This window comes from Oncorhynchus masou, chromosome 6, assembly GCF_036934945.1.
Source record: "Oncorhynchus masou masou isolate Uvic2021 chromosome 6, UVic_Omas_1.1, whole genome shotgun sequence".
Classification (NCBI taxonomy): Eukaryota; Metazoa; Chordata; class Actinopteri; order Salmoniformes; family Salmonidae; genus Oncorhynchus; species Oncorhynchus masou.
This window is the reverse complement of record NC_088217.1, coordinates 71019808-71043584: the sequence shown is the minus strand read 5'-3', so window position 1 is coordinate 71043584 and position 23777 is coordinate 71019808. Positions and strand designations below refer to the sequence as shown.

Sequence of the window (23777 nt, the reverse complement as noted above, 5' to 3'; positions counted from 1 at the left end):
CGCGTTATAAAGGCGTCTGCATGCTTCACAGCCGAAACCGTTCGGTGGAGTTCGTGCATGTATTATGATGACATTTTGTGATGTTTTGGACTTCGGCAAGTTCTTATTTAAATTGTTTTTTCGGTGCACAACATTTTTTCTTGAGGCAAGTTCGGAGCTGAAGTCTACGCCCCTTCGTTGGCGATTGGTCAACTCTAGGGATCTTCAATAAAGTCTTTGAATAACAACAAAGAGAGATGACTCGTTTTCATGCAAATTATTTCACAGAAAAATAGATTGATGTAAAATTGCGCGACAAAGCTCTTCGGACCCCCCCCCAATCAAATGAATGACACATTTCTGCCGTCTCAAAAAGGAGAAACAGTACTATTGTCGCTTTTTTTCTAGTCTTTTAAGGGTGTATGCTTGCACACTCTCGTTTGTTTTGGCTGCGCCGATATTTGACAGAAGTCCCGAAATAACAAATTCTAGTACCAAACCATTTTTCATGTTCTAATATTGAAAAAGTACAGAACTTTCAGTACACCATGCAACACTATCTAGTGCCTTGGAGTGTATATTTACACTAGAAAAGCCAGACTTTTACGGTCCCAGTGTTGTGGTTTTTCTCATGCTCCTCTGGCTGGCTGTCTGGGTCTGTATCCCAAATGGCAACCTATTCTATAGTGCAATACTTTTCACGAGGGCCTATAGGGCTCTGGTCAAAAGTAGTGCACTATATAGGGAATAGGGTGTAATTTCTGGGACTGTATCCCAAATGGCAACCTATTCTATAGTGCAATACTTTTCACGAGGGCCTATAGGGCTCTGGTCAAAAGTAGTGCACTATATAGGGAATAGGGTGTAATTTGGAATGCAACTAGGTTGTACACAGCAGAAATATACTGCCCATGTCATGACTTAGGCAGGGGGGTTGCATGTCCTTTAGAGACTGACTGGACCTCCCTTCTCATTGGCTGAGGAAGACAATGGACCCATTGTCCAGACTTCTCTCTTTCTCTCTGTGTCATGGTTGTTATTTCAGGTTGGATAATGACTCTTAAATGGCACAGAGGAGGATCTGGGGAGTAGGGGGCGAGGGTAGGGGCAGAGAGAGCGAGATATATGCCAAGTTTCGAAACATGGGGGGGTGGGGGACCTTTAGCCCACTTTACCTCGACTCGCTGTCATCATCAGACATCACTCTGTCCAGAGACACCCATCGGTTCTGTTTCCCGTATGCTTCTTACACTTTTAAATCCCATTGACAGACCCTTGATCATTGACTTTCAGCTCCGACTGCCCCACAACAGGTCAAACCCTTCCTCATTATGACTTATTCATCACTCGGGAATGTTACCCTTTTAATTACCAAGGTTTTCTGAAATGACTTGGCAATTGAAAGTAAACCTCAGTTTACGTAAATCAATGATGTTACTTGCGCACATCTCAAGAACCATAGCGTCATTTGAGGCTGTCCTCTAGTTTATCAGTCGACTACAAACGTGTGTGATAGGCTAGCTAGTGTATGACACCATTAGAGACGGGACCACTGAACAAAAGGGGAACCATTTTCCATGTGAGTGCACCCTGTCAATCACACAAAGAGGGCCAGTTAGGGCCATTGTTTGGGGAGCCAGGGCCAACCAGCGCTCTGTCCCAGGGGCTTTGTCTGAATTCCAGGTTCTTGGCTGGCTGGTCTAGCTGCCTGGCTGTGGCTGTGTCGTTGACTGTCCCTGATGTAGATAGACCGAGACAGCTGGTGGTGGTAGGGGACTGTCACCACTCAACAGGCAGGGGCCCTGTGTGTGAAAAGACTACTGTGTGTGTGAATAGACCATGGCCAAACTGCCAACCCACTGCGCTTTGGCACCACCAGTAACTAGCTAATGACCATATGCTGGTCTAGAAGGCATGCAGAGTATTCTTAGGTGAATTCTTTGTGAACCCCCTGTGGATTTGAATGGGGGCCAATGATGGATCAACCCTGATTTTTATTTAGGCATCCAGTATTGAATTTCCTCAATCAGACGTTCACACCTCTGTGTTGTATTCCGCTGTTTTTTTTAATTTTATTTTTAATTTTACCTTTATTTAAACAGGCAAGTCAGTTAAGAACAAATTCTTATTTTCAATGACGGCCTGGGAACAGTGGGTTAATTGCCTGTTCAGGGGCAGAATGACAGATTTGTACCTTGTCAGCTCGGGGGTTTGAACTCGCAACCTTCCGGTTACTAGTCCAACGCTCTAACCACTAGGCTACCCTGCCGCCTCAGAGATTTCATCTCTCCGGGCTCTGGTCTTCCACACTCCCTGCTGCTAACCAGAACAAACAACTGCAGAAAAGATGGGATCAGTAGATGAGGCACAACAACATGCCATCTAGTGGACGAAATTGCTTTTTTGTATGTAATATAAGCCTAGTGAATTCACGTAACTCCCAGTGCTCTATGAAAATCTGAATGTTTTTTTTATATGTTGTCGAATTTCTCTCTGGGGTTTTTGTGTTCTTATAAACATGTTTTTTCTGTTCGTGTGTTGTAGTATAGTAGGCCACACTTGAGGCATAGACTTGCATAAAAATTATAAAAAAATATAATCTGAATCCAATTAAATATGTTTACAGTCATTTAGTATAAACTCATGCCTCATAACATCATACAAGGTCCCTGCTGACTGGCTCCGGAGTCTTAATGCCTGAATCCTATTACAACTTGTAAAGCCACAGGCATGGACTCACTCAGCTTTGAGCGAGGGTAAAGTAGTAAACAATGTAAAAATCTTATGCAAATCCTATACGAACCAGTGTAAAATAATATGCTTTATTTCTGGTGTAGACTCCATAGTTTGGAGTATCTGGATAGATCGTCTTTTACTGTATTAACTCTTCTTTTAATTTTTTTTTTAATGTGTTGTAGATTTAGCCTCCCCCGCTTGGTTTGGAAAGTGGAATGTTCCATGTTGCCTAGGTGAGTTGACATTGCTAGTTGGGATAGGTTGTCTCACTAGAGCTCATTGTTTTCATTAGCTCTGCTTTGGGAAGGCAGTGTAGTCAAATGAGGACAGCCAGGCTCTGGGGATGGTTGCTATTGTATCTCCCTTGATATGCCTGGATTGAGGGTAGGAATTCACTGAAGACATCATTTCAGGTATGCTTTTCTGTTATTCACTTTAGTGATAAAGAGTTATCTAGAAGTGAGACTCGCAGGACAAGGAGGGCACTGAACCTTTATCTGCTGTAAATATGATCTTTTAGGACTCTTAGTGTTTCAAAAATAGTCATTTCTGGTGGTGTATCTTGCTGCACAATGAAAATTGTCTGTATTGTTTTATTCTAGCTATGTCACACCTAGGTTTGTCTTCTTCCGTAATCAGTTTTGAAAACGGGGTTGCTGACAGCCAAAATAAAACAAAGGCACGTCTTTTCAACTTTTCCTCAACTTTTAATTGAATTGGGCTGTGTGGTTAAATGGTCCTTCAGGGGGTATTGTATAGTCAACCTAAACATGTGAGGAGGGAGAGGAAGATCCTATAGTGTTTACTCTTGTCAGGCAGGAAGTCTCCCATCCTCAGGCAAAGCCCTGGATTAACACTGAACCACCTCCCCTCTACCTCCACTCCCACACAAAGACAAACGGTTCTACTCTAGAGTAAGCATTTACTCTGAGACAGACACTTGACATATTTGGGGGTGACTTTATCAGATCTGGGTTAGGACTTATTAGGCCATCAGTTTTGTTGTTCCAGATGTCTTTTACAGAATGAGGGTAAAGAGGACTGACCGTCGTTCCTCTGCCACATGCTATAGCCACTATTTTACAGGCTGGTATCTGAACCCTGTAGGAGCAGAACGGCATGTAACGTGGGCGTGGAGCCTGATGCCGAGGTCTCCTCTCTGTAACCAGCCGTTAGCCGATAAGCCCAGCAGTGATTATGCAGGCACTTTTTTTCTATTGTGTTGCTTGTTTCATTCAGCCCCCATTTTTAAAAAGCAGGCGCCAGGCAGCGGGGCTCAGTGGACCTGGGCATAGCAGGGCACATTGCCTGATTCTGTTTGGGTTTGGTTCTTCTGTCCAGCGAGGTGGTGATTCAACAGTTCTACGTCCTTTATTAGAGTCTCTGGTTCTTCACTGGTTATCTGAACCAGTCGTAAAATAGCTCTTCACTTAGAAATGTTTGCTGTTATTTTAAACGGGGATCGATTTGTGTCTCGGCGCTTGTTCTTTAACTGCAGGACTAAATCATCTCCGCTCGACGTCTGTATCAAGTTGCTGTTTTTTCCACCATGACTGATATCATTCTAATAGAGAAGTCAAGTAGTTATCTTGGCCTTGTCTTTCGGCCATCAGGGCCATTGCGGTGTTCAATAACAAGAGAGAGTACGATCAGTTGTTTTTCTATGTTCTTCTCTCCATTGTCAGCTGACCTATGACTCTGTTAATTAAGTGGAGATCTCTGTCTCGTCACTACGATAAAGCGCACATCCCAACGCCAACTGTGTGGTGCGCAATGGTTGGTTGCCAATGACCTGTTTTTGTAATGCCTTCTTCAAATCGGCTTTACAGATTCCTCTGGAATGGGAACTGTTTAAAACGAATCTACATGTCCAAGCGAACTGCAATTAGGTGAAACCCTGTTGATTGTCTCATGCCAGGATTCCGTGCGTGACTGATATCGAGTGTGTGTGTGCTGACTGACCATGCAAGCAATCTTACTTTTTCAACTCCACTCCAGTGGTTAATGGGCCGTGAGCCAATGAGAAAGCCCCATAGACTGATCTACAGCAAGGACACTGGGCATGACAATAACCCTGGACCCTCCCCTCCCGAGGTAAATCCCCACAATCCCCTAGGAAATATCCCATTGACGACAACACTGGGAGGACACACACTTGTTGGAGCCACACCAAGATGAAGTGTCGTTCAGTGTGTGTGTGTGAAGAGCAGGGTAGAAGAGCTCTCAATCTCTGTGTTTGAGAGCTCTGTGATTGGACTGATGCAGCAGAAGTTATGGATGTGGAGAATTCCTTTGCACAGATAGCGCCTTTGCCAAAGAAGCTGTAAAATCTGACCAGGGTCTGTAGAAGTGCCTTGTCAATCATTGAAGTGTCTCAAAGGAATGCACGGCGTAGAAAGGCTCTGAGGAGCGGAGCAGTCCTTTTCAGCCTGCTTTATCAGTGCTCTCTGAGACGTTGTTATTTGCTGAAAGAGAACTTGACAACCAAAGAGTGCATCTGAAATGCCACAGCAAGGTTGATAATTCTTTGGTAAGTTTTCTTTGATTTCTTCTTATTAAGCTCATTGAACTTCCCTCTCTCAATGCTGTGTCAACTCCATGCCGAGCAACTTAACATTTTAGTTTCACTAAATCTCTTATTTTTAGTTTGAAATGCTAATTCCCTCCATGTGTATTTACAAAGCTTTCCTTTTGATTTATTCCGTTTTTTTTAATCTAAGGCTACAGTTTAGGTTACACCTTTCACACGTGCTGCCCGCATAGCCTAGATATTCACACCCAATTGGGTCAGTTTCGCTACTGTTTGTTTTCGAATGTGGTTTTCACTGAAACCGGAGGAGGATTTTCTGAAACTAGCCCCAACGTCTCCCCCTCCACCCCCCCTCTCTGGGTAGCTGTGGCAGTTCAGCTGTAACCCTGACAATAAAGACTCCTGACTAGAAATCCATTTGCATTTCTATTGTAAGCTCTGTAGGGGTCTGCTTGGGCAGCATACCACTCTCAGGACCACTGACTGACTGGAGGAGGAAGGGAGGGGGTGTGTGTCGATGTGCGTGCGTGCGTGCCTACGTGGTCTGTCTTAGTGTGTGTGACGCTCTCTGTCTTTATGCTTCTTATTGAGAAGGAGAGCTTCTCAGGTTGCCCTCAGCCTCCCTCCCATAAATTAGCTTGACTCCATGAGCCAAGTGCCTGAACTTTTGGAAGATTGCCAACGTTGATGTCCCACTTCAGACTGAGCTCCTGTGGGGCTGACTGCCAATCAAAATGGATCTTCACATTCCTTTGGCCCCATGATGGAATGTAGGAGTCTTGTATCGTAGGTCAGAGAGGTTAAGGATTTGAGTGGGTGGTTCTTCGCCTTATGCTTATACAGTATCTGTAGTCCACAATGTGTTTGTCTTGTCTAGTACATTCTGGTCGTGCCAACTGGGTGTTTGTCAGGGGGAAGAAAAGGGACTGAAAATGCCCTGTTTGACCATACCTGGGTTCAAATACTATTTAATATAATTTCACATTCATTATCTGGACTTGACTGAGCATTCCCGGCGCAATGGAGCCAATGGAATAGCTGTAAGATTCCAAATCCCACCCACCCAGCACTCCAGGCAGGCTGAAGCAAACACTAAATGTATTTGAAATATTTCAAATAATATTTGAACCCAGGTTTGTGTTGAACAGACGCCAGCTTGGACATAGTGGGGAAACCACTGATCTCATCTTTCTAACTGATTCAAAAGGCTAAGCCTCCGACAACACCATGCTGTTTACACTCTAGGGATCTCCCTTTGTCTGTCGTCGTACAGCCATATGGCAGTGAGATGACCCCCAGACAGACCATGTTAAAGGTAATTTCTATTCTGTCTGTGTTCTTCTAAATAACAGATATTTCTCATAGATTGCTACTGCAATGGTGGTTTCCTCTTGCATTTGAGGACTGATTCATCGAACCTCTTAGATTTGACCTAATGAACTACTGATTATGAAGGTCTGTCACCCGTGTTACATACCATACAATGAATATAAAGTATAAATCTCTTATTTGCCAGAAGGGGGTGCAGTGTTCTCGTTGGTCAGTCGCTGACAGTATACTGAGGATCTCCTGTCCTTTGTAGCTCCATTGGTAGGCCAGTATAAAAATGTATGTGCTCACTATTGTAAGCCGCTCTGAATGAGAGCGTCTGCTGAATGACTAAAATGATAGTGACCTGGAATTTTTACAACATTTGATGTGTTCCTCTGCTGCATGCCCAGGATAATGAAAATGGTGGATTTTGTCTCACATACCACCACGCCGTCAGAATCAGAAACTGACAAACGTGTGGCCAGGAACTTTCTCACCAAGATATTACGAAGCTCTATGAGGTATTGTGGAATAGCAACCTCATGCAGTACACTAGCTATCCCAAACCGATTCTTCCGTGATCCCTTGTGACTTTCAATGTTTGAACCCAATCCCACTCTGGGTGACATCGACAACATTGCATCCTACTTCCAACATTACGTGGCGTATAGTACTGTAGTTGTCTGTGGTCCTTGTGCATATGTCAGATTTGTTCAGTGGATGCCTCACTTTGTATCTGTCTAGGTCTATTTCATTATTTTGGTTCATATCTTCTACACAATGGATGTAAAATAAAAATACACATCAGATTTTTTTGTAGTGTATTTTAAATTGGTTTATTTTTATTTTTTACTGAATTAGATCTTTTTGTTACCTCTCTCCAACATGCATATCAGGAAGAACCACTTCAAGGGGTGAGACTGAAATGAGAAAGAATTGTTTTTTTTTTCTTTTACCTTCTATTTTTAATTAGTTGCATTTCAATAACATGCTTTCCTTAACCTTCTCTCTGTAGGAGGAATGAACCAGTCTCCCGGCCCCATTCATGGCACTCCTCCAAGTTCACAGAAGACCACCCCGAACCTACAGAGAGTCACAACGAGCCTCCACCTGTGTGGCAGGTCAAACATGAAGTCAGGTGAGCTGCTGGAAGAATCGATGACCTCCTTCTCCTAGTGTCAATGTTTCTCAGGCACTGCCCGTTAGGGTCGTCACAGTTCCTAGAGAATGTGTCTGCGCTACATTCAGAGAGTTTAAGGTTACTCCATCTCCTCAGAGGTAGGGGCAGCCATTATTCTCATGGGGTTCTCATCTCCACTTATTGTATACAAAATATACAAGTAGGTCAGTTATCAAAGAACAAGAAAACACTGAATAAAGGCATAATGAATGGTTAATAATACCTAATAGATATCTAATTTAGCTACTGCTAACCAGATTATTAACACAATTCCTTGTATTGATTTCAAGTGCATCCACAAAAGACCTTTCCAGCTGCGCGGACTACGACTCGAATCTACGCCAGTTATCTAGCCAGTTCAGCTCCGTGGGGAATATGGAGAGAGTAGAGCGTCCCTCACACCCCTACCCACCAGGATGCCTCTCCCCCAGCAGGTACCACCGCAGCGCTGAGCCTCTCTCTGGGGGTGGAGTGTCTGGTGGGAAGAGCGAGTCAGCCTTCAGCTGCCTGTCCACTACCAGCCCTCCCCCGGAGCCTGCTCTGGCCCTCACCAACACTGAGGCGACTGTGGGCAGTGTGTTCTATAAGGGGGTCCAGACTCAGACCAGTGAGGTCGGAAGGCAGGGTGAGCAGCGCCACAGCCGGTACCGCCAGCTGCCCCAGGGGGACGGAGGCTCCGAGAGCCCCAGGACAGTCCCAGAGGAGCAGCCTGGCTCCCGCTACTCCAGCTCAGGCTCTGGCAGATCGCACATAGGCCCTGTGTGGCACGTCCCAGAGAGAAGGAAGGTAGCAGCCCCCCCCTCTCCTCCTCCTCCTCCCCTGCGCAATGACAGCTTTGCTGCCACCAAGGTGTACCCTGCCTACACAGAGGGGCCTGGAGCTCCACCACAGGCCCCAGAGAACAGCAGCTACAGAGCCCGGGGCAACCATATCTCTCACAATGAGAATGGGCCAGACCCCAGGTGCAGTTACAACCCTCCACCTCACAAGAAAGACTTCCTCCACCCAAACATAGCTGCAGGTGCACCTGACTACAACCACAACCAGCTCAGCAACCCAAACAAACTGTTCTCGCTGTCTAGCCAGGACGTGAGACAGAGTCAGTCTCCCTTCACTTGCCTGCCCAACCACCAGCGGCAGTACAGCGACGAAGGCACTTTCTACCTGCAGACCAGATCTGCCCCACATCCACCGAAGCCGCAGAGCGTCGGAAGCTACTACCACAGCCTCCAGGAGCTCCCTACCAACCGGAGTAACAGTAGGAACCACGTGAGGTCCTCCACCACGTCCCTGTCCACCTCGACCATCGACCAGAACAATGACGGAGGAGGACACATCAGGTACTACTGCATCACAACCAAGCAGCCAGGCCAGCCAGAGACTCGTGTTAGACAGAGCAAATCAGAGGTCTGGATGGCTGACATGGAGCTAGCTAAGGGCTCAAACGACAGGGGCTCCACAAGTTCCTCCCACAAGACCAACAAGGTCAAGTATCATCCTCAGCCGCCTTACGCCAACAGCAAGGAGCGGAACGGAAGTGTCAAAGCGGCCAACGTTCTGCTTTACGAACACACAGCCTCCAATTCCTCATCTGGTAAACCTACCACTGAGGAGAGGAGGAGTGAGGGCCAGAGACCTACAGAGGCCCAGCTTAGAAGCTCTTACTCTCCCAGTCCGCCCAAGGACCACAAGGCGGCACCGCTGAGAGAAGACCCTTGGGTCTCTCAGGAGAACCATAAGATCTCTTCTCAAAAGACACCCATGCTCCACAGTCTGGCTCAGGGGAGTAGAAGCCTAGCCCAGGAGATTAGGAGCCCAATGCTTCATTCTCTAGGCCAGGAGAGTAGGAGTCCAATGCTTCATTCTCTAGCCCAGGAGAATAGGATCCTGGTGGAGAAGATTCACTCTGCTACGGCACCACCTCCATCCAACGGCGGGGGAGACACCAACCACGCCATACAGGAGGCTTTAACAAACAACACGGCAACGGGCAAACTGGCAAGACGCAGCGACCGATACGCCACCACCCTCCGCAACGAGATCCAGCTAAAGAGGGCCCAGCTGCAGAAAAGCCGGAGCGCTGCCACCCTGACCTGCCCCAGCGAGACGGAGGAGCCAGAGGAGGAGGCAGACCCGGGGGGGTGGAAGTCCGCCTCCTCCGACGGCTCCTTTTCCTCCTCCTACAAGGACCACCTCAAGGAGGCTCAGGCTAGGGTCCTCCAGGCCACGTCCTTTAGGAGGAGAGACCTAGAACCTCCCGGGTCAGGGTCGGAGGCTCAGCTAACCAAACCCAACTCACACATAGTCTCCCGCATTGGCGGCCGCAAGCGTTTCCCTCTGAACAAGAGGGTCCACTCGTTCTCCGAGCCAGACAAGATAAACAAGCTGGGAGTGGAGGGTGAGGGAGAACGTCCCGTTGGAACAGCACAGCCGTTTGTAGATCGACGGAAGATCTTTGAAATGGCTGCTAAACCTGCCTTCTGCAGACCCATCTCAACCATCCACAAGTCAGGCCAGCCGAGCTCCAGCACCACCTCCAGCACGTTGGAGCACGGAGAGGGCAAGGCCAGAGGGAGAGCCCACTCAGGAGAATCTCAGGAGAAACACCCAGACCCCCTCAGCCCCGCAGGCAGACAGGCCCTACTGGAGCAGCAGAGGCTGGGCACCTTCACCGAGTACCAGGTCACCTGGAACATGCAGAGGAAGGCTTCAGACACAAAGACCCAGGGGAGGTACCACTCTGCTGACGACATCCTGGACCAGGGAACAGAGGAGACGCCTGTCTGTGTCCATGAGAGGTCCAGATCGTCTCCCTCACAAGACTTCTACACACAGGTGAGCGTTTCCATCGAGTGATTCTTAGTGTAGCGGTAGTGAGGTGATCTGCATGACTTCCTTTTTGCGTCAGCACAGACATGCATGAGTTTATTTAAAGATATAAAAGTCCACGTGGTATCGTCTAAACATTAAACCAGCTGGCCAGAGTGCTGTTTTAGCAGAAGGTTATATTATGGCAATTCAGTGTATTCTTCATTTTCTTTCAGGAGATCCCTGTGCCATGGAGAGAGACTGTTGAAATTCTGGACCATAGACAGGACCAGCAAGGAGGCAGTTACACCACCAGGTGAGCATTCCACATGATTCTCTTCTCGACTCTCTAGTTTCTGATCTCAGATAACTTACAACCTTATCCACCTATTGTGGATCGGTCAAGGTGATCGTTATCTGTTGACGGTGCAGTAACATACACTCACATGTACATGAGTGTGTGTGCTACAGTATAATAACAATATCAGTTTGAGTTAGGGAGAGTGGGGAGCATGCCAGTTCAGCCCAGGTGTAGTTATCAGGTGATCAGGGTTTTGGAGGGAACTTCCCTGCCCAGGTAAAGCTGCAGGTAAAAGTGTAAACCAATCCTGTTTCAGGCTATCACAGTCAACTCCGGTCTCAGGTTGTAAACACCCTCGCTGCTCCCTGGGCATTTATTACAGAGATTAGTTGATCTTTTAATTTATTTGATTCTACAGTAAGTGCTGAATTTGTGAATAAATCAGTTCAGAAAGGCCTCTGCTCCTCATTTCAGTTGAATATGTGCTTAGTGTGAGTATGTTGTCTTCTATTCGCCTCTCCTGTTCTGTTTGCCAGAGGGCCGAGCGAGAGCCAAGAGCAGCCAGCCCAGCTCCACCACTTCCCACAGCCTCCACAACCGTCTATTCCAAGACTGACCGACACAGAGCCACACAGCAGCAGAGACGTGGCCGCCCCCGCCCCCCTCCCTCTCCCTCACCCCTCTGACCACAGATACAAATGTGACTCTGCGGACCCCGGCCACAACCTCCCCGCGTACCCTTCCAACCACACCCACAGCTCGGTGTCTGAGCAACCACTACCACCTCCAACGGCGGCTCCCAAGCCCCAGAATACAGGCCTCATCATCATGCCACAGTGGCCTCTCCTAGGCCTGGAAACCCCCTCAGCCACATCCTCCACCTACGGACTGTCTCCCCAGGAATTCCTGCCTGGCCCTTGCACCCATCAGGCTGAACCATCATCCAGCAGCAGCTGCTCCTCCCATGGCACAGAGCTGGATCCTGCCCTAAACCAAGCCTGCTCCTTGGGCTCCACCCAGCTCCCCTCTCCCTCCCCTGGGAGAACCGCTGGACTGGGCACGGAGGAGGGAGCAGCTGATTCAACACCAGAGCCGCCACCCTCCCCCTCTTCCCACTCTCCTTTATTCTCCTACCAGCCTGCCAGTCTGACGGTTCCCTCCTCAGGTGGGACTAGTTCTCCCTCTCCTCAGTTTGCTCCACAGAGGTTGACGGACCAGCCCCCTGTCTCTGTGTCTGTGCAGGATGAAGCCCAGAGCAGGTAAGCGCTAAGCAGCTTAACTGGCATTCTTATGCCTGTCTCCTCTGCTCCCTCTCAAACTACTGTACAGCCTTACGTAACAAACTGGGGCTTGTTGCCCTGTCCTGTGTTGCTTTACTTACAGTAAGTAAGCCTTGTCCGAGCCAGAACGGCCCCTAGTTGCAGGAAGGCAGCGCGATTTGAAGTCTCATGTCTTTGTCGTAGTAGAGGCATATTGATAGAGGAGGCTATGGTAGATTGTTTGGGATTACATGGTATGATGTGCCACTGACCAGAATGCAGAATGGTTTTCCTATGATCCATTTCCCAATGATTTGGTTTCAGCTGCTCAGCATTGGGGCACACACAGTATTCTTGCTACAGTAGCCAGGACATTAAGCCTGGCGACAGAAGGCTGTCATCTTATTTGGTCATATGATTGACTGACTGCATGACCTTTCAGTCGACGGCGCCGTTCCGTCCCTTTAATTACCATTGACTCAACCTGTCCACTGCCAGTCAGTAAGCTTGTATATGGTAGATGTGGTAGATGTCACTCGCTCCTGACATAAAATCCTATTTCTGTTTCAGTAAACTGAGCTGGAAAGGAGACTAAAGTTTAAAGAATGTGTTCATAACAATCATTTGTGTCATTTTTAATTGACAACATCTATCACTCATTTTTCTCTTAATATAATGGAAAACTGTAAGTTAAGACTAGTTACTGTTGTCTCTACAGGCCAGAGAACAGGACCAACGCTGTGATGGAGATGAGCAGTGTAGGGAAGAAGGTCCCTGTGAAGATCGTCCATGCTGAGAGCACCACAGAGAGGGAGAGCCGCCAGTACCTGCTGCACAGCGAGCGAAATGGGGCCCCTGGAGTTTCAGAGGGGCCCGACTTTCCCCCGCCCTTACCGAGCAGCCTGCCCTCCCCTGAGCCGCAGCCCTACTCCCTGTTCCGTGCCTACACCCCCTACACACGCCATGGGCCCCAGAGTCCCCACAGGGACCCAACCCTCACTGTAGCCCCAGATGAGGCCCAGTCCCCTGGGCGGTCTCAGACCAACGGCCCCTCCGGTACCGCCGTCATGGGTCCCCAGCAGCCTCCGAAAAGTAATTCGGAGGAAGATGTGAAGAGAGAGGAGCTGGCCAGAGACATCATGCACAAGGATAAGTCCCTGGTGGACATCTTGGACCAGAGTAAGATGAAGACCACCATGGATCTGATGGGGGGGATCTTCCCCCAGGGGGAGCAGATCTTGGATGGGGGGCACCAGAGGAGGAAAGTCTCCCCCAAACAGTGTTTGCCGCCCAGGGGCATGGATGACAGGTGAGCTGAATGGGATCTGGCAGTGCAGATTTCTAACATTTATGAACAAATGAACTGAGCATTTACTGGTAGTCATAACAGCATCTAGATAATCACACATGGTGCTGTGTATTTTTGTTGTAATTGCGTTTTTATCAGACTGACTTCCTCTCCCACTTCAGAGGTGTTTGTTCAGATGCGTTTTTAAAAAACAAACACATTATGGTGTTGTGTTTTATATTTCTTTCCATTGAGAGGATGAGTAGAGGGAAATGTATACATGACAAAAACAAGTTATTTCATTTCTAAACACTTTACACAGATGCCCCCTGTTGGCGCTTTATTAAACCACAGACTACAACTGAATACAATGGAAGAGGGGCACAAACCTTCCATTTTACCTACAATTTGAACCGACCTCTCTGGGATTTTAGAACTGTAGGAGTTGCTCTGGCCCCATCGATACTGAGCTGTCACCTCCTGCATTTCACATGACATCCTATTGCCTACTTTCTTCTCAGTAGTATTGCACTACATAGGGAATATACAGTACTAATAACCAGAGTTATATACTGGGTAGTGTGGCGTACAGCAGGTCAGCCACCAGGGGGAGACTCGTCGAGGCCTGGAAACAGATGGAGTATACATCACGAGGCGATGGCTCCATCTGCTGGACGTGCCAGGTCTCGACGGGCTCTCCGGCCAGGACTAATTGGAGCTGATTGGGAGCTGATGAGTAATCAAGGACGGATTTCTCACCAGCTGTGCGAGGCCAGAAAGCTGCCAGAAAGGCAGCACACAAGGAAGGAAGGAAGGAAGGAAGGAAGGAAGGAAGGAGGGAAAGAAGGAAGGACTCCTGTGTTATTGTTAACAGTTGAGGTAACAAGATGGAGTTGAGTTTTGTGCCCGACAGGATACAGCCAGACCCAGAACCCCGATGATGCTATCCCGGAGAGAGTCTCATGGGGGAGACCTATCCTATTATTTAAATAAACTCTTGAAGCTGAGCTAATCCTTCTCTGTCCGTGTCTGGTCTGGGTAAACGTCTTGACCAAACCCCCTGGTCTGCCACAGTAGTTTGGGTCCTGGATGCTGATTGGCTAAAACAGAATTCCCGATGTGTGTATCAGATAATAATGACGCAAAACGACTTTTATAACTATGTTGGTAACCGGTTTATAATAGCAATGAGGCACCTCTGGAGTATATGACCAATATACCACGGCTAAGGGCTGTATCCAGGGCTTCGTGTTGTGCTTAAGAACAGCCCTTAGGCGTGGTGTGTTAGCCATATACCATATATCCTTGGGCCTTATTGGTTAAATAACCCTCTGCTTTCTGTCTGTCTCCATCCCTTCCAGGAGAGAGGAGGAGGGCATGTCTGCTGCCACAGGGGCCCTGGTGCCCAGCTCCACCTACTACAGTACATCTGCCCCCAAGGCTGAGCTGCTCAACAAGATGAAGGACATGCAGGAGGAGGAGCTGGAGGAAGACTCCGAGGACGAACTGGACATCGACCTGGCCAGCAAGAAGGTACAGAGACACAGCGTAGTATACTGACCCTGTAAAACCGGTTTCTCCAACCCAGTTCCTGGAGAGCTATCCTCCGGTAGGGTTTTGCTCCAACCTCAGTTGTAACTAACGTGATTTCATCTAATCAACCAGCTAATTGTTGAATCAGGTCTGCTAGATTAAGGTTGGAGTGAGAACCTACAGGACAGTAGCTGTCCAGGAACAAGATTGAAGAGCCCTGCTCTAAAACCACACATTTCACTGCAGCTGTCTGGTGTATGTGACAATAAAATATATTATTATTACTGACTGTTTCATGCCATATCAATCACTGATCATCAATCCAGCTCCTGGAGAGTCACAGGGCTGCAGATTTCGTCGTAATATCCGATTCAACACATCTTCATCACTTTGATTAGTTGAATGCTGAGCCAAGACTGCAGGTCTCCAGGACCAAGATTTGGGAATAGTGTAGACCTGCCAACATGCACGCATTTTGCTTACCAACTATGCAATTACCTGTCCATGTACATGGGTATGAGATCCAAGTTAAACGTACGCAGAAATGAATAGGGCCTGATTTTATACATTTGAATAAAAATAAATCCACTGAGTAAATCTAACATCCCGATTCTCGAGCTGCAACACAGACATGTACTGAGTTTGTGTCAACAGACATGGAGATGAATACATCATATTGGGCGTAGCTGCCCGGTGTCTTCCCCTCCTGTTTGTTGTGATGCTGAGTTTGAAGACTGTCAGCTGTACGTAAACACATGGACAAATCCCTTTTCGACTCCGTGTGTTGGGGGAAGGTGAACACTAATTGTTTCAAGCTAACGTTAGAGAACATAAGATTCAGTGGGCTCTAAAGTGTCAGCAGTTCACTCGCACTTGCTAGTGAAAGAAATGAAATGCAAATACGACAAATAACTGGTCACATTTGTGCGAGTGTGAATTACATTTAATTCTACGTCCCATTAGTTGTATTTTCCACGTAACACGACGAGGATCACGCAACCTGATAGACTGTAATTATGATCCACGTCACAAAGAGCATTACAAAAGTATAATCAAAATAAATATAAACATCTTGGCACTAAATCAAATTTTATTTGTCACATACACATGGTTAGCAGATGTTAATGCGAGTGTAGCGAAATGCTTGTGCTTCTAGTTCCGACAATGCAGTAATAACCAACGAGTAATCTAACCTAATAATTCCACAACTGCTACCTTATTAACACAAGTGTGAGGGGATAAATAATATGTAAATAAAGATATATGAATGAGTGATGGTACAGAGCAGCATAGGCAAGATGCAGTAGATGGTATCGAGTAGAGTATATACATATGAGATGAGTAATGTATAAACATGTTCACACTGCTAAGCTTTATCTTGGCCAGGTCGCAGTTGCAAATGAGAACTTGTTCTCAACTAGCCTACCTGGTTAAATAAAGGTGAAATAAAATAAATAAATAAAAATAAATAAAGTGGCATAGTTTAAAGTAGCTAGTGATACATGTATTACATAAAGATGCAGTAGATGCATATATATATATATATCTATATATATAATGAGTAATGTAGGGAATGTAAACATTATATTAAGTGGCATTGTTTAAAGTGGCTAGTGATACATTGTTACATCAATTTCCATTATTAAAGTGGCTGGAGTTGAGTCAGTATGTTGGCAGCAGCCACTCAATACTAGTGGTGGCTGTTTAACAGTTTGATGGCCTTGAGATAGAAGCTGTTTTTCAGTCTCTCGGTCCCTGCTTTGATGCACCTGTACTGACCTCGCCTTCTGGATGATAGCGGGGTGAACAGGCAGTGGCTCGGGTGGTTGTTGTCCTTGATGATCTTTATGGCCTTCCTGTGACATCGGGTGGTGTAGGTGTCCTGGAGGGCAGGTAGTTTGCCCCCGGTGAAGCGTTGTGCAGACCTCACTACCCTCTGGAGAGCCTTACGGTTGTGGGTGGAGCAGTTGCCGTACCCGGCGGTGATACAGCCCGACAGGGTGCTCTCGATTGTGCAACTGTAGAAGTTTGTGAGTGCTTTCGGTGACAAGCCAAATTTCTTCAGCCTCTTGAGGTTGAAGAGGCAATTTGGCCTGTGCTATGCGCACAAGTTGAATCTCCAATTTTCTGGTACTCTAAGTTGGACAGGGTTGGCAGGTCTGATAGGGCTTCAAGTACTATCCAGTATGTGAAATGGCTCTCTTGAATGTCATCTCCTCGTCTGTCCCTGTCTTTCTCCCCACAGCAAGAGCTGATTGACAGCCTGGGTAAGAAGCTGCAGGTGCTGCGCGAGGCCAGGGAGAACCTTCAGGAGGACCTCCACGACAACAACTCTCTGGGGGACGAGGTGGAGGCCGTGGTGCAGAGGGTCTGCAAGCCCAACGAGCTGGACAAGTTCAGGATGTTCGTGGGGGATCTGGACAAGGTGGTCAGTTTGCTGCTCTCCCTGTCCGGCCGACTGGCCAGGGTGGAGAACGCGCTCAACAGTCTGGAGGACGACACCACACCGGAAGAGAAGGTAGAGGTTAGGGTGGAGGTTAAGGCAAGACATTGCTCACTCCCCACTCTGCTTGTGAGGCAGGATTAGATGGTTAACACTCATCCTCATTAGCTCAGAGCTATAGTGGTATTACACACAAGACTAAAGGGATGTTTGCATTTCCTAACTTGCAATATTCATGTTCAACATTAATTGATGTGTGTACTGTAAGTTAATCAGGAAGTTGCATGCCTGCATTTTTTTGTTGTATCCCTCCTACTGATCTGCCCACTCTGTCTGCCCTCCTTCTCTCAGCGCACCCTGTCAGAGAAGAGGAAGCTGTTGATCAGACAACACGAAGATGCCAAAGAGCTCAAGGAGAACCTTGACCGGCGGGAGCGCCTGGTTTACAGCATCATGGCTGCTCACCTCAGCCACGAGAGCCTGGCAGACTACCAGCACTTTGTCAAGATGAAGTCAGCCCTCATCATCGAGCAGCGCAAGCTGGATGACAAGATCAAACTGGGAGAGGAGCAGCTGAAATGTCTGCTGGATAGTTTATTGTTGGAGCAGAGGCTGCTGTTCTGACGATTGCTAGTGCAATCCGAGATCCTTGGGACGTCCATACCTTAACCCCTACCCTAACCTTAACCCCTACCTTAACCTTTCAACTTCAATAGGGTGACATCATTGTTGGGACGTCTCAGGGGTCTCATTTAGTCTATTCCTTCTGACAATGGCCACACAGGTAATGTGGTGTACTGACACAAACTGGCCACTAGGGGGCCTCAGAGGTGCTGTTGGACTTGGGAATGATGGAGGATTCTCTGTGTGCTTTGTGGTCGTTGACTGACTGACTGACTGACTTGAAGCCTGTTACATTTCAGTTCCACAGTACAGACAGGAGCTGTTTTTCTGTGCTGAAGAAACACCCCGTTTCTGGATTTAAAGTAGCTCCTTCGAGGAAATTCATTAAGATCGATGAAACGTGCTTTGCTAAACGTGTTTGATTCAGGGATGTTGGTGAGGCCTATGCTCTCAAATGATTCTCAAGACGAGGCGGAGTGTCTGTTTTATATAATGCGTGTTTGAAAGATGATTTTAGTAATTTATTGTGGCCTTTTAAATATTTACAGATGACTTGACATTTCAGGTAAACTCACCTATAAACCTACGTTGTAGTTAATTACAATACAAATGATATACATATTCTTATTAGGAAGTATAGGTTTTATAATTAGATCATTAACAGGGTTTTTCTTCAATGGGACAGTGCTGGTTTGGTTGAGAAGTCTAAAGTTGTTTTCATGTTTGCCCAAACAGTACTTGTCTTTCATCATATTACACACACCACCACTAGCTACAGCACAGATGTACATTTTCAACCAATCTTGTTCTCAGGCCCCACTTCCCGTACAATAGTATGGTATTCCTTGACAATGTTTATTTCTTACTCATGTGCTGGGATTGATGGGTTACTGGTCTTTTTTAAATTCCAAAAGTATAAAACGGTAATTAAAGGTTTGAAATCAGTTCTGGGCAGCAGGTAACCTGGTTATAGAGGTGAGCCAGGAAACCAGAGGGTTGCCAGTTGCTGGAATCAAATCCTAGATTCCATTTTGCCCTTGAGCAAGGCACTTAACCCCCTTCCCCACAACAACAGCTCCCTGGGTGCCCAGTGTGGCAGACCTCTGCACCATTCCAAAACATGCATGTGTATTTTCAGCTTCCTTTTGGAGGAGTTGGGTTAAAAGCAGAAGGTGCAATTTACCAATAAATGGATCTTAAAATCAAAGACTGAATTAGCACTTTTTATAGGTCCCTAAACAGGGGAATTATGGGACTATCTCAACCTGACGTTGTGCCTGGGCGTCTGCCACTGTGAACACTAAAGGATTTGTATGTCCATGCTTTGTATAACCATACATACATTGTACTCTCACATCAATTTGAAGACAATAAACAGTATGAATGAAGGTCTTGGTGTTTGTGAGCTTATTACCTGACTGGCCAGGGGCCATAACAACAATGACTAAGCCAAGAAATGGCAGGGTTTTAAGTGTGGCCTGATGTAGGATCCGTTAATTAGCCCCGCCTTCCCGTTCCTCTTTCTGGTGAATAGCAATTGAAGAGTCAATCATTCACAGAGATGGTATGACTGTGACATCATGTAGTACAAGATGAGGAAGTGTCGGTCTTGTTTGCAGTGGTATAAAAATGAACCCAGGACGATTGATGGCCCGGCACACTGACTACTTCCTGATCTGTAGCTCTCATCACTACTAACCTGTCAGAACTAACAGAGGTGTTGTTTGTCAGATGTCTGTTTGTTTTTGATTCATCAGCACACCCTGTGTGTCTGATTACCGATCTAGCATGCTTTGTCCGGCAATTTACGTCACACAGTTGATTTTATAAAGGCAGATTTTAGACAAGGTAGACAAATTGCTAGATTTTCTTGGGTGTTCAATGTAGACGTGGGGATTACGTTGTTTAATGACATTAGTCAAGGTTTTCTAAAAGTTTACCATGTGGTTTAACCCACTGTATTGTATTCAATCAATGTTTTCAAATACTGTTATTGGTTAGGTAGTCTAGTGGTTAGACTGAAAGGTTGCTGGATCGAATCCCCGATCTGACAAGGTAAAAATCTGTTCTTCTGCCCCTGAGCACGGCAGGTAACCCACTGTTCCCCGGGAGCTGTGGATGTCGATTTAAGGCAGCCCCCTGCACCTCTCTGATTTGAGGGGTTAAATGCGGAAGACACATTTCAGTTGATGGAATTCCGTTGTACAACTGACTAGGTAACCCCCTTACGGCATGTGTCTAATTTGTTCATTTTAACACCAACCTCAGTTATGACATATAAATTCCCTGTTACTATCCCACATTCATCATACTCTTACAAATGTTGATTGTGTTACTTTATGGCATGCAATAAACCTGGGTCATACTACAGCCTTTGAGGTAGTTCAAATGGGGACATATAGCCTATTGACAACATCGAATTAACGCGTCCCGATCCACTGCATTTAATCCCCATTGTAATTTCCCTGTTTGTAGACTGTCATGGCAACAGTTGCCTCAGTCATTGTTCTCTCACTTTTTGTCTTTCCTTCTCATGTATGCATTGTGTTGAGGCTCTTCACATTCACAGGTGTGTTGTTTAGCTGCCTGCCCTCACCAGATCCATGCTTTTTTTCTTTACCTCTGAGGGAAGCAGGTGCTTTGGGAAAGGGACAGGATCTGGGAAAACGACAACGTATCCAAGCCTCTTCCTTAATATGAGGTGTGAGTCCGGAGTCTGAGGGTGAGGATCATTTAATAGATGGCTGTTCATTCAATACGGCAGCTCTCTGAGATGAGCTCTGTTGAGATGACGGGGCTTCAGTTCATCTGATCAGAAGATGTTGTTTCTCTGTGGGCAGACAAAGAGGCCTGTCGGTGGATTATCTTGGCTGTCCGTTTAAGGTGAAGCTCTCTGTGTGTTGTGATATGGCATACCTGGTTCACACGGCTCACCCTCAGTTCGTCAGCCTGTGGTTGAGCGCCGTGGGTTGGGCCCTTACCGCGGTGACCCTTGGACTCATCCAGTGGAGGGTCTGGCAGGTGGCCGACTTGACCTTCATCACCTCAGGAGAGGCCTGGGTCGGTCTCTGGAGGGTGTGTTTCTATAGCCATACACTCGTGACCTCTGGGTTCAGGGTCATGTATTGTCAGAGTATGGCGCTGTCCGACTCCTTCACACCCCCGGAGGTCGCCACGGCCCAGGTGCTCACTCTGCTAGGGCTGGTCGTGGGGTTCTGTGGAAACGCCGCCGCCGTCTACGCCCTCAGGAGCGTCTATTTCGGACTGGAGAAGCAGACGCCTATCCGCCGTGCGTTCGCAGTGGCTGGTACTCTGTGCTTGTTGTCCGCTGTGTGTTTTCTCATACCTCTCCTGTGGAACTTGAACTCGGTGGTGACCAATCAAACGATTGCGTTCCCTTCAAACTTCCACATGCCCCCTGCACCTGTGACCCAGAAACCAGGGGCAGGTATCGGGGTCGGGATCATAGGGTCGTTTATGATGATCGTCAGTGGAGTTATCTTCATCCTCTACAGGTTCCCTGTCAAGATGGGACCCAGAGTGGAGCCTTCTGGTCCAGAGGCAAGACACTTTGATGGGTCACGTGTTGGGACATTGTCCCCTGGGTCTGTGGGACACAGTATGGATAATCTGAGTAACTCTCAGGCCAGGGACAATCCTGCCTTCCACTCTGATGAGCACTTGTGATTTTTGTCTGAGTTGGCCATATCCCATTTTGTATTTGAAGCATTGAAGCAGAAGTGATGTGACATAACACAGGAATATCCGTTTGATGAAACTATGTGGTTAGTATGAGAACCCCTCCTCAGAACCTCAGAACAAGTGACATCAATCGCCTTCACCTGGGTTCACCTGGTCAGTCTGTCATGGAACGAGCAGGTGTTCTTAATGTTTTGTCTACTCAGTGTACACCCCATTGATTCTTGAAGAATATAATTTATAAATGCATCATGACCTGTCATTCCCCATCAGAACCCCAAATATAAGCTTGTTTCACTCCATTGTTTGTAAACAAACGCTGTATAGCGTCATTGTGGTTAAAACTATCATTTCGGTATCATGGATGGATGGTCACTTTGTTATTGTTTGAGCTGCAGATTGCACCTTTAAAATATGTCATTACATTGATCATACATTGATTCGTAACATTCTTATACCTAAATCGTTGTACTATAGTTGATAACAAAAAAGCGCCTTTATTTTACAGTCACAGTGCGTTTGTGTTGTATTCAGTGAATACTGCTCCTGTAGAGTAGCAGTAATTGGGAGCACACACACACACACACACAGACACACACTCTCTCTTTTGAGGATGTACTTGCAACACACTTGTCTTTAGTCATTGCCTTGTAATCACTCGAAAGGGAGTTTGAAAACTGATTACATGAAATATGTTTTACATGTAATTTGTATTGCTGGTGTCATTGAATGTGTTTCTTTGTAAATTATGCACTGTTGCTGTTTATTTGATCATATTGAAAATGTATTCTTGAACTTTTACAGGCTCTTGACATCCAGGTACAATATTATACACATACACAATTCAGTCAGAAATAGTTGTGTTAAATCATGTGATTAAAAGAGACAATGTTTTAATCAATACAATTTTGTTTGTTTTGATGTGGAGTAGCAACAGGATTGTTCCTCGGTCTGGTTTTAGACGGTACGGCAAGGACCTCAATTATCCTCTTTCCCTGACTGTGCCTTGCAGGCTGCAGAGCTCCCCCACTGACTGGTGAACGCTGGGTACTTACTGCCTTTGTCCCAAGTGGCACCCTATTCCCTGTATAGTGCACTACTTTGGACCAGAGACCAAATGTAGTGCACTATAAAGGGAAAAGGGTGTAATTAGTGACACATCCACTGTCTGCCCCTATTAGAACACACAGACCACATTGTTTCCTGGTAACAAGGCTTCCGTTAGCGGCCATAAGGTGTTATCGTGTTAAAGTCAAATATGGCTCTGGCAGAAACAGTCGTAGGTGTTTTGACAGTCACAGACTCACAAAAATCACATAATCCATTTGATTGAGGAAGGAGGAAGGGATTAGATTCTTTCCCAAATTGGTTCATTCATTGCTCTCTTTTGAGGATTTTAAAGGTTTTTATTCAGGTTTTTTACTTGCTTTGACAAGTTAAAACAAAACAAAAGTTCTTGTTAACTATGGTTCAAAAATGAAGACACCAGAGGCCAAGAAGAAGTGATGTGTATTGTGAAGCCTCTATTTGAGTCATTTGGGCCCCGTTCATGTGAACAGTGCAGGAGAGGAGGCTGAGACTGGCAGTGGCAGGACAGGTGAGTCCTTCACCAGACCTCTCAAAGCAGGAGTAAGGACCATCACAGTGGGGATTGTTACTCTGGCTGAAAGTCAGGATAGTCAGATCCAGTGGACAGGACACTGTGTTGGGAGGGGAAAAAAAGCTTTTTCAGTCAGGGGTCCAACACTCTTTTTTTTGTCTCCAGAGGAACTCATTGAGACGATTGGTTGTGGTCTGGCTAAAGGAGGCAGAGGCCTTTATAGTGGGCAGGACACACCCTCACCATAGGCAGAAGGAACATATTAAAATACCTGACTGTGGGTCTTGTCTCTAGTCCAGGGCTCTCCAACCCTGTTCCTGTAGTTTTTTGCTCCAACCACAGTTGGAACTAGCCTGATTTCATCTAATCAACCAGATAATTATTAGAATCAGGTGCGCTAGATTAAGGTTGGCGTGAAAACCTACAGGACAGGAGCGGTCCAGGAACAGTGTTAACTTGGAGAGCTCTGGTCTAGTCTATAGTTAC

General features: G+C 46.6%; 2 protein-coding genes across 6 annotated transcripts in view; both read left to right on the top strand.

Annotated features, from left to right (window-relative positions):
* The window catches only part of LOC135542545 (protein Shroom2-like), a 28339-nt gene extending 7625 nt beyond the window's left edge, over nucleotides 1–20714 (top strand). The window contains exons 3-11 of one of the 5 annotated variants that reach the window (XM_064969583.1): nucleotides 7572–7694; nucleotides 8027–10571; nucleotides 10781–10860; nucleotides 11382–12104; nucleotides 12823–13413; nucleotides 14754–14925; nucleotides 17171–17443; nucleotides 17720–20208; nucleotides 20628–20714. In XM_064969583.1, the coding sequence (XP_064825655.1) occupies nucleotides 7572–7694; nucleotides 8027–10571; nucleotides 10781–10860; nucleotides 11382–12104; nucleotides 12823–13413; nucleotides 14754–14925; nucleotides 17171–17443; nucleotides 17720–17992 (4780 nt within the window). In that variant the 3' untranslated portion in view covers nucleotides 17993–20208; nucleotides 20628–20714. Of the gene's footprint in view, nucleotides 1–7425; nucleotides 7471–7571; nucleotides 7695–8026; nucleotides 10572–10780; nucleotides 10861–11381; nucleotides 12105–12822; nucleotides 13414–14753; nucleotides 14926–17170; nucleotides 17444–17719; nucleotides 20223–20624 lie in introns of those variants that run through there. The other 4 variants (XM_064969584.1, XM_064969581.1, XM_064969582.1 and 1 more) reach the window with 4 other exon arrangements.
* On the top strand, nucleotides 20374–22582 carry LOC135542546 (claudin-34-like). The gene is made up of 2 exons (XM_064969587.1): nucleotides 20374–20714; nucleotides 20833–22582. Exon 2 carries the CDS (start codon nucleotides 20900–20902, stop codon nucleotides 21677–21679), a length of 780 nt encoding a protein of 259 aa, XP_064825659.1. The 5' UTR covers nucleotides 20374–20714; nucleotides 20833–20899; the 3' UTR covers nucleotides 21680–22582.
* The last annotated feature ends 1195 nt before the right edge of the window (nucleotides 22583–23777 follow it).